The 14,696-nt window shown below is 34.5% G+C and overlaps 1 protein-coding gene across 50 annotated transcripts in view; it reads left to right on the forward strand.

Annotated features, from left to right (window-relative positions):
• The window catches only part of ANK2 (ankyrin 2), a 683,028-nt gene that overhangs the window by 533,203 nt on the left and 135,129 nt on the right, over nt 1-14,696 (forward strand). For 36 of the 50 annotated variants that reach the window (XM_063663998.1, XM_063664003.1, XM_063664006.1 and 33 more), the window contains 4 exons: nt 4,029-4,214; nt 4,641-4,664; nt 7,487-7,585; nt 9,113-9,211. In XM_063663998.1, coding sequence (XP_063520068.1) covers nt 4,029-4,214; nt 4,641-4,664; nt 7,487-7,585; nt 9,113-9,211 — 408 coding nt within the window. The remainder of the gene's footprint in view (nt 1-4,028; nt 4,215-4,640; nt 4,665-7,486; nt 7,586-9,112; nt 9,212-14,696) is intronic. The other 14 variants (XM_063664038.1, XM_063664035.1, XM_063664018.1 and 11 more) reach the window with 1 other exon arrangement.

Raw genomic sequence — 14,696 nt, forward strand, 5'->3', positions numbered from 1 at the left:
TTACCATCAGAAATAATTCATAAGTATCTGTGTTAGCACAGTTTCATGAGGAATGTCACTAAAAAAAACCCTGTACCTTATTGAAGCACAAATTATGACACACGGTTGTGTGACTGATTATGGCAACAACTGAATAGAATGTTCAAAATCAGTCTAGTTTTAAAGAGTTCCAGGACATCTGGATATAGGAAGTGGGAGTGGGCAAGGACCCTGAGAACATCAGTTTTCTTTCCTAAGCATTTCTTATTCCATTTTCTTTGTATTTTCCCTCACGTTTTTGCTTAGGCAGATTAAGGAGCAAGTTCAATGACTGTCTGGGGCAGTGATTTCAAGTGATGCTCCAGAAGCCCTTGTGCTTGGGGCCACTGGAAGGTTGGGAGTGAGCGACATGGAAGAGGAGAGGAAGAGAGCTCCCCTGAGACATGCCTCTTCTCACCTCTTTCAACCAGAGTATATGGGCTTGGCTTTTCTTATTTCATATTTTGTGGCCCCACTGATAAAATTTCAAAACTCCTGGCCTGAAGTGAATGATGACTGGTGGATTCTTGTTAACCAGAAACTATCTTAAGATAATTTTTAATGTCTAATATGCCTTCCTTTCTGGACAATTAAGTCTTGAGGACATGAACTCCCTTCTATGCTGCATTAGGAGAGGTTATTAAAATGTAATAAATCATTTTCCAGTCCCTTTGGGAGAAAACTTTTTATGGAGCCAATTGCAACAACTTTCTGACAGCTTATTCATTAGTTTAAAAAAAAAATCCAAGAAATCACTCTTAATGAGACCATGTTTTCTACCTATGACTGGAAAACCCAACTACCCAGTATGAAATGTTTTTGAGTTCTCTATTCAATACACACAGATTTTATACTCATGCCACTTGGATATAGTGTGATTTTTATGATTTGGGACCTTTTTTTCCTCAGACACTAGTTCTGTCCATGAGTACCATGTGAATATCTTCAGGCAGAGCTCAGGTAACAATATGAGACTGCATCTTTGCATCAGGGCCTCTGAGAAATATATCAAAATAAGGACATCTATATTTGTTTTATTTGATTTTGATTTCCTTGAAAGCAGAGTCACTTACCAGATGAAACCTTTACGCTAGAGTGCTTCTATTTACCAAATAGATTTAAGGTTTCTAGTGTAGGATTTAGGAGAACTCAGCTCGCTGGCATTCCCAGCTGTCTCACGACTCCTGGCTCCTTTGGTCTAGACCACTGTAGCATTTCCCATTTGGTTCCAAAAATACCCTTTTATGTACATTGCATCAGTAGAGGCCATGTTACATTCTGATCCCCAGAAAGTTAAAATGCTCTCTGATTCCACAAGGAAATGTGTCTTTTGCGAATAAATCATGTGAGGTTTTGAATTCTAGCTTAGACACATTATATACCTATTATTTGTTTCATTTTAGACAATCATTTAAACAATTAAAATTACTTTTTTCTGATTGAATATATAAACTTAATTGATTAAACTCTCAATGCCTGCACTAATGGTTATCAAAAAACACACATGGACAAACATTTACATATTCCTTTTTAGTGCATCATTCTGTAAAAAAAAAATAATGTTTTTACAGGGCTGTATGGTTGATTGCCATTTGATATCCTGTGTTATATTGCTAAATACCTTCTATAGTCTTATGTGCCTATGTGTCAATATGCTCTAAAGAAGGGACTTGCCCTGAGCTGGTTGGTAGCTAATTTGCAAAAATTAATGACTAATCAAGACATTATGATCACTTTAAAGTCAAATAATTGTGAGATTATTCAATGTGGCAATGAAATTCATGATCGAGAAGAAATATTTAAAGTTTTAAAATTTCCCATAATTATGGCACTTAGCATTGGTAAATAAATGATGAAAAATGAAGCTACCAAACTTTAATATGGATTTCCTTTTAGTTGAGGCACTTGAACAAATCATTCCAAGTGTTTAGCCTTGTCCCATGCAATACAGATTAGAATGAAATCTACATGGTGAAGATCCAAGGTTAAATACTCAGAAGGGAGTTCTCAGTCTCTCCAGTACCATTTTTATACAGTATTTCTCTACTCTCTTCCTTCTTCCTAAATATTACCAAAATTAAAGGCCAGAAACTTTTTAATGACATTCTGTTCTGTGAGCAAATGCCTCATCTCTAAGAAAAAGATTAATTTCACACTCTTTTAATATAAACTATCACAGTGCTGCAGGAGGTAATACATTTAAATATGTATGTGCTAATGAGTCTGTGCTTTTCTCATTCACAGAGCATTTAATTTGTGCCAAACAAAGTTCTAAATTCAGGCTACTATTTTTCATCTTAAGATACTACATGCTTTACTCTTCCATTCTGTTAAGTAATGTGTTGTGTTTAAAATTCAGTTATTATTAAAAAAACAATTATTATTGCTGGTACTGCATACATGATACAATACACTTGAGGAAAATTATTTTTTCCTCAAAAGTCTGCAGTGACTTTAAAAAAATTATTTTTGGAAAAAAATGGAGTAGTTAAATTGTGGTAAATTACCATCGTCTCTAGAATGCAGTCCTGGGTTCAAGTAATTCTCCTGCCTTAGCCTCCAAAGTAGCTGGGATTACGGGTGCACGCCACCACGTTCAGCTAATTTTTTCTTTGGTATTTTTAGAGGAGATGGGTTTTCACCATGTTGGCCAGGCTCATCTCGAACTCCTGAACCTCAGGTGATCTACCCGCCTCAGCCTCCCAAAGTGCTGGGATTACAGATGTGAGCCACTGCGCCTGGCCTAGAATGCAGTCTTTCTTTCTTTTTTTCTTTTTTTTTTTTTTGAGAGGGAGTATCGCTGTCGCCCAGGCTGGAGTGCAGTGGCGCCATCTCCGCTCACTGCAAGCTCCGCCTCCTGGGTTCCCGCCATTCTCCTGCCTCAGCCTCCCGAGTAGCTGGGACTACAGGCGCCTGCCACCACGCCTGGCTAATTTTTGTATTTTTAGTAGAGACTGGGTTTCACTGTTAGCCAGGATGGTCTCGATCTCCTGACCTCGTGATCCGCCCACCTCAGCCTCCCAAAATGCTGGGATTACAGGCGTGAGCCACCGCGCCCGGCCCCAGTCTTTCAATTTACCATTCTATTGCCCATATTTTTTTCTCTATGTAAATGGAAACTTCTAACTTTGAGACTTGTTTTCCAACTTTTGTGGATTAAGGATGCTTTTTTTCCTTCACGTAAGTAGAACCTAAAATATATTATTTTTTAATGTACTTGTCACCTTTCCAGGAACTGAATTCTTGTTTCTAGAGAGAAAAAGATAGCTTTCCAAGTTTTCTAGCATGATTATGTATTATTAAGTTTTCTCTACCATTTCACTTTCCATGTTACTGTTTTTTAAGCTGTCTTTTTAAGTTTAGAATTGAAAAACAGGTTTTTCTACATTACCTAGCACATGTAATTTTATATCTAAATGGTCAAAATAATATAAAATTCAACTATTAAGAGCATAATTAATACATTAGCCTAATTTGCCAGAGTCTTAGATCATATTGTTCCCTAAACTTCCAAAATTGAACTGGTAATAGACAACTCCATCCCCAGGGGCTTGTTTCCCTAACCGTTCAGAAATATTTAATAACCTGCATAGTCAATCATATATTTTATTTCCCTGTCTCAGTCACCATATCTTTGATTCCCAGTCAGACTTGGTCTCCATTCTTTCTACCCTTCCCACTTTTCTGCTTTACCTGCAGAGGCATTATTTAGGATTGGTTCTCACTTTTATTTTTCGATTGCAACTATACATTTGAGCATATCCTGTATGTAGTATGTTTGTTAAGGAATGTGGATGTTTTTCAAAATGTATAGAATAGAAATTAGGAAAGCCGTCTGACTAAACTATTCCACAATATGATGGATATAATCTGCTTCTAATCTTCCCAGTAATATTTTATTCTTTTGGTTGTCAATCTTGATCATTAAAGATTAGAGCCATAATTGCTTAGAACTAAATCTCTAGCATCTAAAGATGTTAACAGACAATTTTTACCTTCTATTTTACCAGGATGGCTTTACTCCTCTAGCTGTGGCACTCCAGCAAGGACACAACCAGGCGGTGGCCATCCTCTTGGAGAACGACACCAAAGGGAAAGTGAGGCTGCCAGCTCTGCATATTGCCGCTAGGAAAGACGACACCAAATCTGCCGCACTCCTTCTTCAGAATGACCACAATGCTGACGTACAATCCAAGGTACTTAAAGCTGAACACATTTGTGGAAAGGAACTCTTTGGCTGCCAGACTCCTCCTGGGGGATGATAAAGAAGTAGGCCATGGTGATAATGCAAAATTATTTCTGGTCATAAAAAGAGATAAATGACTTTCAGAGGTATTTCAGAAAGAAGGGGACCATCTAAAAAAATTAAATGCAAGGTAATTTTCTTTAAAAGATGAGGTTGAGCTTTTTAGAAATCTGCTTTCTTATTCTGTTTATAGTCACAAATAATAGAATTTAAAAGATAAAATTGTATTGTGTAGCGCTTGGGGATGTCTTCTTTCAGTAGAATGCATTTTGGCATGTTGGAACAGTATACCCAATTGCAGTGAGCAGATTGACTGTTTCCGTAATTTTGCATTGTGTAATATCTTCCCTCTTTCTCCCAAACAACACTGCTTCAGATGATGGTGAATAGGACAACTGAGGTATAGTATTGTGGTTATACCAAAATTTACCTTGTCTTTATTTTTAGTTTTTGCCCAATTAGAATAAATGCTCACTAATTCATACTAATGATTAGAAGTTTGATTAATGGGAAATTAATTTGAAAAGCTTTCCCATAATGAAGGCAAACTGATAATTCAAAGATATTTAATGTAACATATATTTGAAGCATTATTTTTATCAGTAAAACTATTTAAATAGGTTATTAGAGAATGAAATGAAACTCTTTCTTAACATATATTTTAGTGAGTGAAGTTTACTACTAACTTATTGTCAAGTAGAGATATGATTTTATTTCCTTAATGAGAATTCTCAGGTTAGAGTTTCAAGGAAGTGAAAATTTGGGAGGTTTCTCTGCCACTGTGTTTTGTCTTTTTATCTAATTGCTGTTGCCCTTTTTTTATTCTGTATGCTCTTTTTCTTTACCACATTTATATAATAAATGATGTTATTGAGCATATCAAGAGCAGACCAATTGCTTTTTCTTGTAAGTCTTAAAATACTTGTCATAGAATCATATATTTTCCACATTCCAAAATAAGTCACATCAATCAATAAGAACATTAAGTTCAGAAGCCTCTCAGTGTGGTGTGTTTGTATATGTATGTATTTAGTAGTCTCTCCTTGGCTGTTGCTATAGAGAGAGACACTAATACAAACATTGTTGATGTATATTACACAAATTAACCTATACTCAAAAACAAGTGACTTTTTATGTAGGTCCATTATTGTTTTGCTGAGGGGATTCTGTAGACTATCATCTCACTTGATGACTAGGTTGTGGACTTTGGAGCATTCTCACAGAGTATACTTGAATTATTTGTGTTATTTCTTTTGTTCCCTATCTTTGCATGGAACCCAGGTCAGAGACAACGGAAAGCCCAACTGCTTGGTGAACTTGCTCACAACTGGAACCATACAAATTGATATCTTAATAACTAATTTCAATACCTTTAATTTCTTAGATGCTTTTTGGTGATTATTTAAGATACATTTTTGAAAGCAGTATTGGCTCTAAACATTGTGAAAGCAGAAGTTTGGGTGGATTTTTACTGAGTTAAAAATATTTGCTTGAAGACAATAGAGTAAAAAGAATAGAAACCCCTTCATCTAATCCTGTAGAAATGTGAACTCTGCCTCCTACTTCCATGTTAATCAGGGAAGAGTTCCTCTGAAGGGCTGATACCAGTTTTGTGCTGATCCAAGATTGACAGCCTGGGTATCATTATGAATGATCAGTGAGGCTGTATCAGACAATAAGTTAGTTTATTTTTGCAAATGATATTACTATATTTAAATACTTTGAAAATGATTCACCCAGCCTCAATATGTTTTTCTGAGTGACAGGAAATATCAAGATAAAAATGAAATAAATTTAGTCAATTATTTCCTAAAATATAAAAATTTGACATTTTATAAAATAACAGCCAGGTTGAGGGCTGATTTTCCCCACCATTTTGACATGAATATTGGCATTATGTAAATGCAAAATAAAAATATCTTGATCATAGATACGGGATTTGGATTAATAGTTACTGTTCTTATTTTGTGTCTTGCTTCTCTCTAAGTAAGAAATTATTTGTATCTAATGTTGCTACAGTAACAGCACAAATTTTCATTACCTAAGGTGTCTGAATGCTTATTTAGGGTGTTTTTAAAACAAAATCACCGAAGCCTATATATCAACTCAATAGAAAAAAAAATGGTTGTAATTTTGAAAATATTTCTTAAAAACAATACAGTAAACATCATAGTTCATTTCAAGTAAAAGAGAGCAATACCAAGTAACCCGAAAACTGCAGGATGTGATAGCCAAATAACAGTTTCTATTTTTCCCATAATCTTTTGTTAAGTAGTGAAAATTCTGGAGAGTAAGAAAAATTATCAGATCTTTGTATACTTTAATAAGAAAAGAGTTAATATGCTTCTATTGTGAAGACGGCAACAATTTTCGACTAGATTTTCATCAGAAAAAGAAAGAAAAGGAAATATTTTTTTCATTTGATATTTCAGACTTATTTTTTAAACATTTTGAGAGTAAACAGTTCTGTAATGCCCATATAGTTGATTTAACCTGGTTGGTTAAATTACATTTTATTGTATTCATAAAATTTGTTTAACATTAAAAATTGGAGTGAGCTGAATTTTTTTTCCTTTTATATTCCTATTGATGCCAAGTATGTTGTTTAATTTTTGTTTTTTAATTATTTCATCATGATAACAGTATAATCTTGCTACACAGTTGTAAAAGGGTATAGGAATATCATGACGGTGTAAATGATGTGGAACAAATTCTATATCCTTTGTAGGAATTTTTCAACATATTTTCATGCTTCCAAAAGTATAATGTCAACCAATACTGCTTTTTTAAAACAAAAATAAAACAAAAACACTGGATTTTTTGAATCTTCTCTGAAAAGACATTAAAAAAAATTCATTGATATGTTAATCCTATGGCTGAAACCTTATGTTGTTTAATCATATTCTGGTTTTCTTCAATATGCAAAACCAACTTAAGAAACATTGTTTTGTATAAACAACAAATCTCATAAATAGATAAATATTTAAGATAATTAAAAACATGTCATGAATATTATGCCAATAAATGTAGAATATTTATTTACCTTTTTATATGTTTAGTTATGTACCACCTTATAACATTAAGATTTAAGATCTTACTGAAGCATTTATTATTGCTTATATATTAAGTAGACCGTTACCATGTGACTTTCTTCACTAATACGATGGCTGCAACATAGAAAAGTGAAGCGCTATACTGATTATCATATCTTTGCTTTCATAGAGTGGTTTTACCCCTTTGCACATAGCTGCACATTATGGAAATGTCAACGTGGCAACTCTTCTTCTAAACCGGGGAGCTGCTGTGGACTTCACAGCCAGGGTACGGATTAAAATAGTTTCTCGTTCTAGATAGCAGTAAATGAATATTTTAAGAAAGTAAAAAGGAACACCAACGACTTTCTTAAAGATTTTATTTCTTTTTCCTTACCTAGGTCTGTGCTGGAGATAGTAGATTTTTCATTCTCTTTCTTTAAATCACAAGAAGTCATCTTGGCTTAAGCAGAAAATAAAAATGTTGTAAACTCATGCACAAATTATTTCCAGTAGTTAAGGATGACATTAATTCTGGCCAGTATGAACAGTTATATTTAACGATCATGCCATGAATCCTGATAAGTCACGTCAAAAAATAATTAAACTGTTACAATGTTAACTATAAAATATATAAGTAGCGTGTCTTATGATGACTATAGGGCACACAATTTGATAGGGAATTGTTTTAATGAATTGAGAATTTGTTCACATGAAGTCTTACTAAAATACATAAAAGGTGTCACATTGTTACATGTTTCATGGTATGCTTTTATTAGAAAGAATTCACTTACATGATAATGGTATATATCAGTATACTTAATATTCAGTTAATGCAGACTATGAATATTCAAAAATTACAATAGACAAAAAATCAGGTACATATATCCTTGCCATAATGATGACATGTGATAGCCAATAAAATAAATAAATATAATTTGTATGTATAATGTTTTTGTACTAAGAAGTCATCTGCACTGAAACTATGTTGTGTTATTTTCAAGCTGTTTTTCTTACTGAATTATTCTGAAGGAGATGTTTGTTTGTTGTTGTTGCTGTTTAGAGACAGGGTCTAGCTCTGTTGCCCAGGGTGGAGTGCAGGGGCACGATCATGGCTCACTGAAGCCCTGAACTCATGGGCTCAAGCAATCCTCCTTACTCAGCCTCCTGAGTAGCTAGGACTGCAGGCACACGCTACCATGCCTGGCTAATTTTTAAAAATTTTTTGTAGCGATGAGGTCTTACTATGTTGCCCAGGCTGGTCTTGAACTCTTGGCTTCAAGTAATCCTCCCACCTCAACTTCCCAAAGTGCTGGAATTACAGGCATGAGCCACCACGCCCAACTTGAAGGAGATGTTTTTAAGAATCATTTTTATATTGGATATTAATACCCAAATATTTGTATTCTGTTTTTAAGAATCATAAAACTTAAGATTCCAGACTCTTTAAGTGCATGGATGTTATAGAAAGAAAGACTTTACACTAGGGCCCTATCTAAGGTAGATTTAAAATTTTTGTTTCTATTACACTAAAGTAGTCCCTTTGTCTCTTGACTGTAACTTGTACATTCAATACATATTTTGTAGTTATTGACTAACTTAGTTATGCAGTTTCATTCCATTTTTCGTTCTCTAACTATATTGTTTTGCAGTTTGTGTGATTTTTGTTCCTTAAAAATCAAAGACGTAGAAAGAGTAGAAACTGTGGATCAAATTACCACATAGGTCACAACTTCCTTTGTGGCCTTTAACACAAAGGCATCGCCATCATGCCCTATCATACCCAACAGCTCTTTTTGGTCTTTCTGTGGTGTAGAATGGAATCACTCCTCTGCATGTGGCTTCCAAAAGAGGAAATACAAACATGGTGAAGCTCTTACTGGATCGAGGTGGTCAGATCGATGCCAAAACTAGGGTGAGTGTCTCTGTTCTTTCAATCTTCTACCATTATTATTTCTTTCAATCCTCATAGAAGGCACCTCAAGACACCAGGTCATTAACATAAGCAATGTGTTTTCAAGGAAATTGCTTTATTGGAATTGATTTAAATCTCATACAACATTTAAAGGGTTCATACCATACAGTGAAATTAATAGTTGCTCGTAAGTGCCCAGAGAAGCAAAATGTTGGTCCCTCAATGAGATAGTTTTCCAAGTTTTGGCTTAGTGACTTTCTGGGACCAAAGATCAAAGATTAGGCTTACACAACTCTCTTTTGGGTAGTTATAAGTATCAAGAACCCAAACTAATTACCATACATTAAGATTGAGAATGTGGCTTTTACACAAAATATTTTAGTACATGTTTACAATCTTTTGCTTCTAAGTATTCAATTCCTAATTCATTTTTCTTAAGCAGCTATGCTATGCTGACCTGAGCAGGGGATTTGCTATTATGGAGAAAAGCATACAGTTAGTGTACTATACCTTTATTTATGTCATTTTGGTAGAAGTGATAGCTTTCATTTGTTTCAAACTTAAGTAAAATATCATTTCAAGTTTGCAATACACTCCAAATAGATAACACAATAGACAGTAGAGTTCAGTTGTTAAAAGTGCAGAATGAAGGCAAACTGCCTGATTTCAAATCCTATTTTTACTATTAATAAGTTGTATTATATTGGCAGTTTACTTACCTTCTCTGAACTTAGGCTAATAATAACACACCTACTTCATAAAGTTGTTTGAGAATTAACTCTTAGGTATATTATTTACCATTTTTGAAAAAGCAGAGTAAATTACCTAGCTCTTCATAATATTTGATAATATTACTGACATTATACAATATATATAGTTATTTGCTTAAACATGTAAGGATTATTTCAATATTAATTATCTGGAGTAGATTTGGTTAATCATAGACTTCAGCAAAACTTCAAATGTGCCTATAATACAAAAATGTTAATATGTGGTATAAAAAGTCTATGTTAATATGTGGTGTAAAAAGCCTATGAAAGATGATAAATAGAATATGTCTGTTATGGTATTTAACTTCACTTTGTTTAATTCTGAGACTTCATGTTTTCATAGTCCCAGCAGTAAAGATCAAATCTAGTTTCCTTGCAAATCTAGGGGCTAGCAAACACTTTTGTTTAATAAACTTTATCATCTGTAAGCTCCCAGAATCTATACCAGTCCCAGACTATAAATTATGGTTTTTAATGACCTCAGGAAACCTTGCTTTCTTAATCTCACTTTTCTAAAACTTTTGGTCCAGAGTGGCTACATCACAACACGTGGGAGTTCTGGAGAGGTTTGCGTTCTGTCAAATCTTTGCTGTGGTGTCCAGTGTCTTTGCATCAGAGTTTTATATGGTTTCTACTTTTTGCTTAGTAGGCATGCCTTTTTCCTTACCATACTGTGAGTATACAGAATTTGGAACAGTATGCGTTATGTTGCATGGTTTGCTTACTTGTTCTTTATATTTAAAGGAATGAGCTTTTGCACATTACTACATTACTAACATTACCAATGTATTACATTACAAACATACTTTACTAACATAATTTCTTCCTGTATACTGCCTTTATGAGATTACCACTGGAAAGAAAGCATTTTGGAAATGCAAAAAAATTTTTATCTTGGCCAATGTCTTAAGGATGCACATTGCTTTTATTAATGCTTTTTGGAGTATTAACTTATTATTGAGAGAGTTGATTTTGTTCTTATTAATCAACAATATTTACTTAATAAAAGTACTCTAATTTGTGCGTCTTACATATATTTGGGTATACAATTAAAAAGTCTAACTCCAAATAGACAGTGTATCTTCATAAAAAGAGTACTAAGAAATGAAGAGAAATGGATTCTTATACTAGTTCTGTCATAGTGCAGCCTTTAGATACAGCAAATAAATTAAATTTCATTCAAGGATTTAAAAAGAATAAAATAGGTTTTCTAATTGTATACATTGTATAAACATTCCATTCATTTATTCCTTAAACAAATAACTATTGAGTTCCTACTTGGTGCTGTGAACCCTGAAGATACAACAGTTAACAAGACAGAGTAGGTTTCTAGACTCATAGAGATGCAAGTCAATAGTTCAAGGAATTAAGTTAACAGTCTTCTTGTAAAAGTTTAATAATAGGTTCTTAAAAAGCAAAAAAACAAAAAACAAACAAAAAAAAACCCCGCGATTTGTAGCATTGCCTTTGCTGGTTTCCATGGTATAAATACTGCTACAGTGGTCAGTTTAGAGCCAGCAACTTGGTATCACTAAATGTAGAATAGGGAAGAGGTGTGCAAAAAGTGGCTCTCCTTATTTCATATGAGCTGGTTCCAGCACACCCCAGGATTAGCTACAATATTGAATGGTTGCCCTGAACTTTTTATTATTATTATTATACTTTAAGTTCTGGGGTGCATCTGCAGAACATACAGGTTTGTTACATAGGTATTCACGTGCCATGGTGGTTTGCTGCACCCATCAACCTGTCATCTACAATAGGTATTTCTCCTAATGCTATCCCTCTCCTACCCCCATCCCACAACATGCCCCGCTGTGTGATGTTCCCCTCCCTGTGTCCATGTGTTCTCATTGTTCAACTCCCACCTATGATCGAGAACATGTGGGGTTTGGTTTTCTGTTCTTGTGTTAGTTTCCTGAGAGTGATGGTTTCCAGCTTCATCCATGTCCCTGCAAAGGACGTGAATGCATCCTTTTTTATGGCTGCATAGTATTCCATGGTGTATGTGTGCCACATTTTCTTTATCCAGTCTATCACTGATGGGCATTTGGCTTGGTTCCAAGTTTTTGCTATTGTGAATAGGGTTGCATCGATCTTTTTTAGCACTAAACTTTCCCCCCATAAGTTGAAATACTTCTTCATCTGTAAGTAGAAGGATTTTAAAAGCATTGCTGGGTTCTTTTCATTCTGGCTACAGCTAACAGACCTATATCCCTCTTACCAAAGGCAAAATCAAGTAGGAGGTAAATACTGAAATCAAGGACTGTGTGCTGGAATTGGGAGGCCAATTCTGGAACTATAATATTTGATTACTAAAATAAATGAATATGTTTTGCTTTCTCTTTTGCCTTTTGAAATATATTTAAAAATCGAAAAATGTTTATATTAGTTAGTTCTCATGCTGCTATGAAGAACTGCCCGAGATTGGGTAATTTATAAAGGAAAGAAGTTTAATTGACTCACAGTTCTGCGGGGCTGGGGAGGCCTCAGGAAACTTACAATTATGGCGGAAGCAGAAACAAACACATCCTTCTTCAAATGGTGGCAGGAGAGAGAAATAAGTGCCCAGTGAAGGGGGCAGCCCCTTATAAAACCATCAGATCTCATGAGAACTAACTCACTGTCACAAAAATAGCATGAAGGTAACCACCCCGTTATTCAGTTACCTCCCATTGGGTCCCTCCCATGACACATAGGGATTATGGGAAATAGAATTCAAGATGAGATTTAGGTGGTGACGCCTAAATCAAAACATTGATAAACTATATCGATGTTTAATTTGGTTTTGACTATAATTTTAGAGAATATAATAAAGCTTCTATATATGAAAATTTTTTTTTGAGACGGAGTTTTCACTCTTGTTGCCCAGGCTGGAGTACAATGGTGCGATCTCAGCTCACCGCAACCCCCACCTCACTGGTTCAAGCAATTCTCCTACCTCAGCTTCCCAAGTAGCTGGAATTACAGGCATGTGCCTGGTTAATTTTGTATTTTTAATAGAGACAGGGTTTCTCCATGTTGGTCAGGCTGGTCTCAAAACTCCTGACCTCAGGTGATCCACCCGCCTTGGCCTCCCAAAGTGCTGGGATTACAGGCATGAGCCACCACACCCGGCCGGAATGTTTTTAAAGTATTATGTTTTCATTTTGTTGTTGTTGTTGTTGTTGACATCTCAATTTCCCCCAGCATTTAAATTAACCACAAATTTTGTGAATTTAGTATATTCTGTCAAGGATCTTACCTTGATCTTATCATTATTTTTCTCATTCATAAGGTTTTTATTATCTAGAGAATAGCAAGATCTATAGAGGCTTTCAGATAATTAAGAAACAAATATTACCCACAGTTATTTCTTGGCTATCACCACCATTTTGGCAATCATTGAGACATTTTCCATCTTGTTGGCATTCTCATCATTGACTACTATCTAATGTGAAACTCTAAGACATTTGCACCAGAGCCTTCTACTGGTATTTGAAAGACCTCATTTCAATGTGAAAACATAAATTTTATAGCTAGTTAAAATGAAATTATAAATTTAGGCTTTATTAAGGGCATTATTCTTTTTTGTTTTTAAACTTATTTATTATTTAAATGTGGTGATACCCCATATTAGGATTATATTTAAAATATTAAAAAACATATTTCAATGCAAACAATAAAAAGTGTACAAAAACATTAAAGGATGATGAACAAAAAACATGTAGGGAAAAGGAATCACCCTTCTTACTTGTTATTAGGTGTAATAATTAAAGCAGTAACAATAATGGTTGTCAATTGTCATATGCATATTTTGTTCTAGGCACCCTGCTAAGTACTCTACAAATATCGTCTTATTTTATCTTCCTAACAACTTATAAAGTGTGTATTATTTTCTTGTTGAAAAAAGATGGAGGTCTTCATTTGAGAAATGAGACTACCAAAGGGAAAAATGAGTTTCAGCAGAATTATGTAACTTGACCTAGGACACAAAGCTTGGTAATCGCAGAGCCTACGCATGTGAATACACAAACTTCAGGATACATTGTTGAAAGAATGACCTAAGCAGAGAGGGGGGAGAATATGAAAAGATAAGGAAACTACATAAGTGGCATCCCTCCAATATTGATTGATCTACCTTTATCAAAATTATCCACATCATGGTGGATAGTACATCAGTGCGATGAATTGATTCTAGAGAAAAAAAAAAACCAAAAAAACCAAAAAACAGAAAAAACACAAAGGGTCTCTGGAAGGGGGAAAAACCCATAACCTGCAACTACAAACTTAAGAATTTAAGTAAAAAGGTTTTAGAATACAAAAGCTTGAAAAGAATTTTTTTGGGGCATTAACTTTATAGTGTGCTTTGCAGAAAATATTCGAAATCTAATCAAATTGAGCCTGTTGGGTAACTTGAATTTGATGTCATCATTCACACATCTTATAAGCACAGACACCTTGCATCATTAAATGTAGGATTTAGAACTAATTTAATCCTTATTGTTCCTTGATATTCTTGTGGGTATATTAAATGTTCTCCATAAAGCTCCTGTTGTTACTCTGAGAGTATTTTGGAGGTTTCAATGTGATTACACAAAGACTATTTCATGTAATTTGCAGAAAGCAATACGCTGCCTTTTCTAAAAAAGATGTAAGGTGGCATTCCCTCCTTCATCTTTCAAACAAGGCTTGCAAGTTAAATAGTGTGAGAAACATCATCTCCACTCTATGTA

This window comes from Pongo pygmaeus, chromosome 3 (assembly GCF_028885625.2).
Source record: "Pongo pygmaeus isolate AG05252 chromosome 3, NHGRI_mPonPyg2-v2.0_pri, whole genome shotgun sequence".
Classification (NCBI taxonomy): Eukaryota; Metazoa; Chordata; class Mammalia; order Primates; family Hominidae; genus Pongo; species Pongo pygmaeus.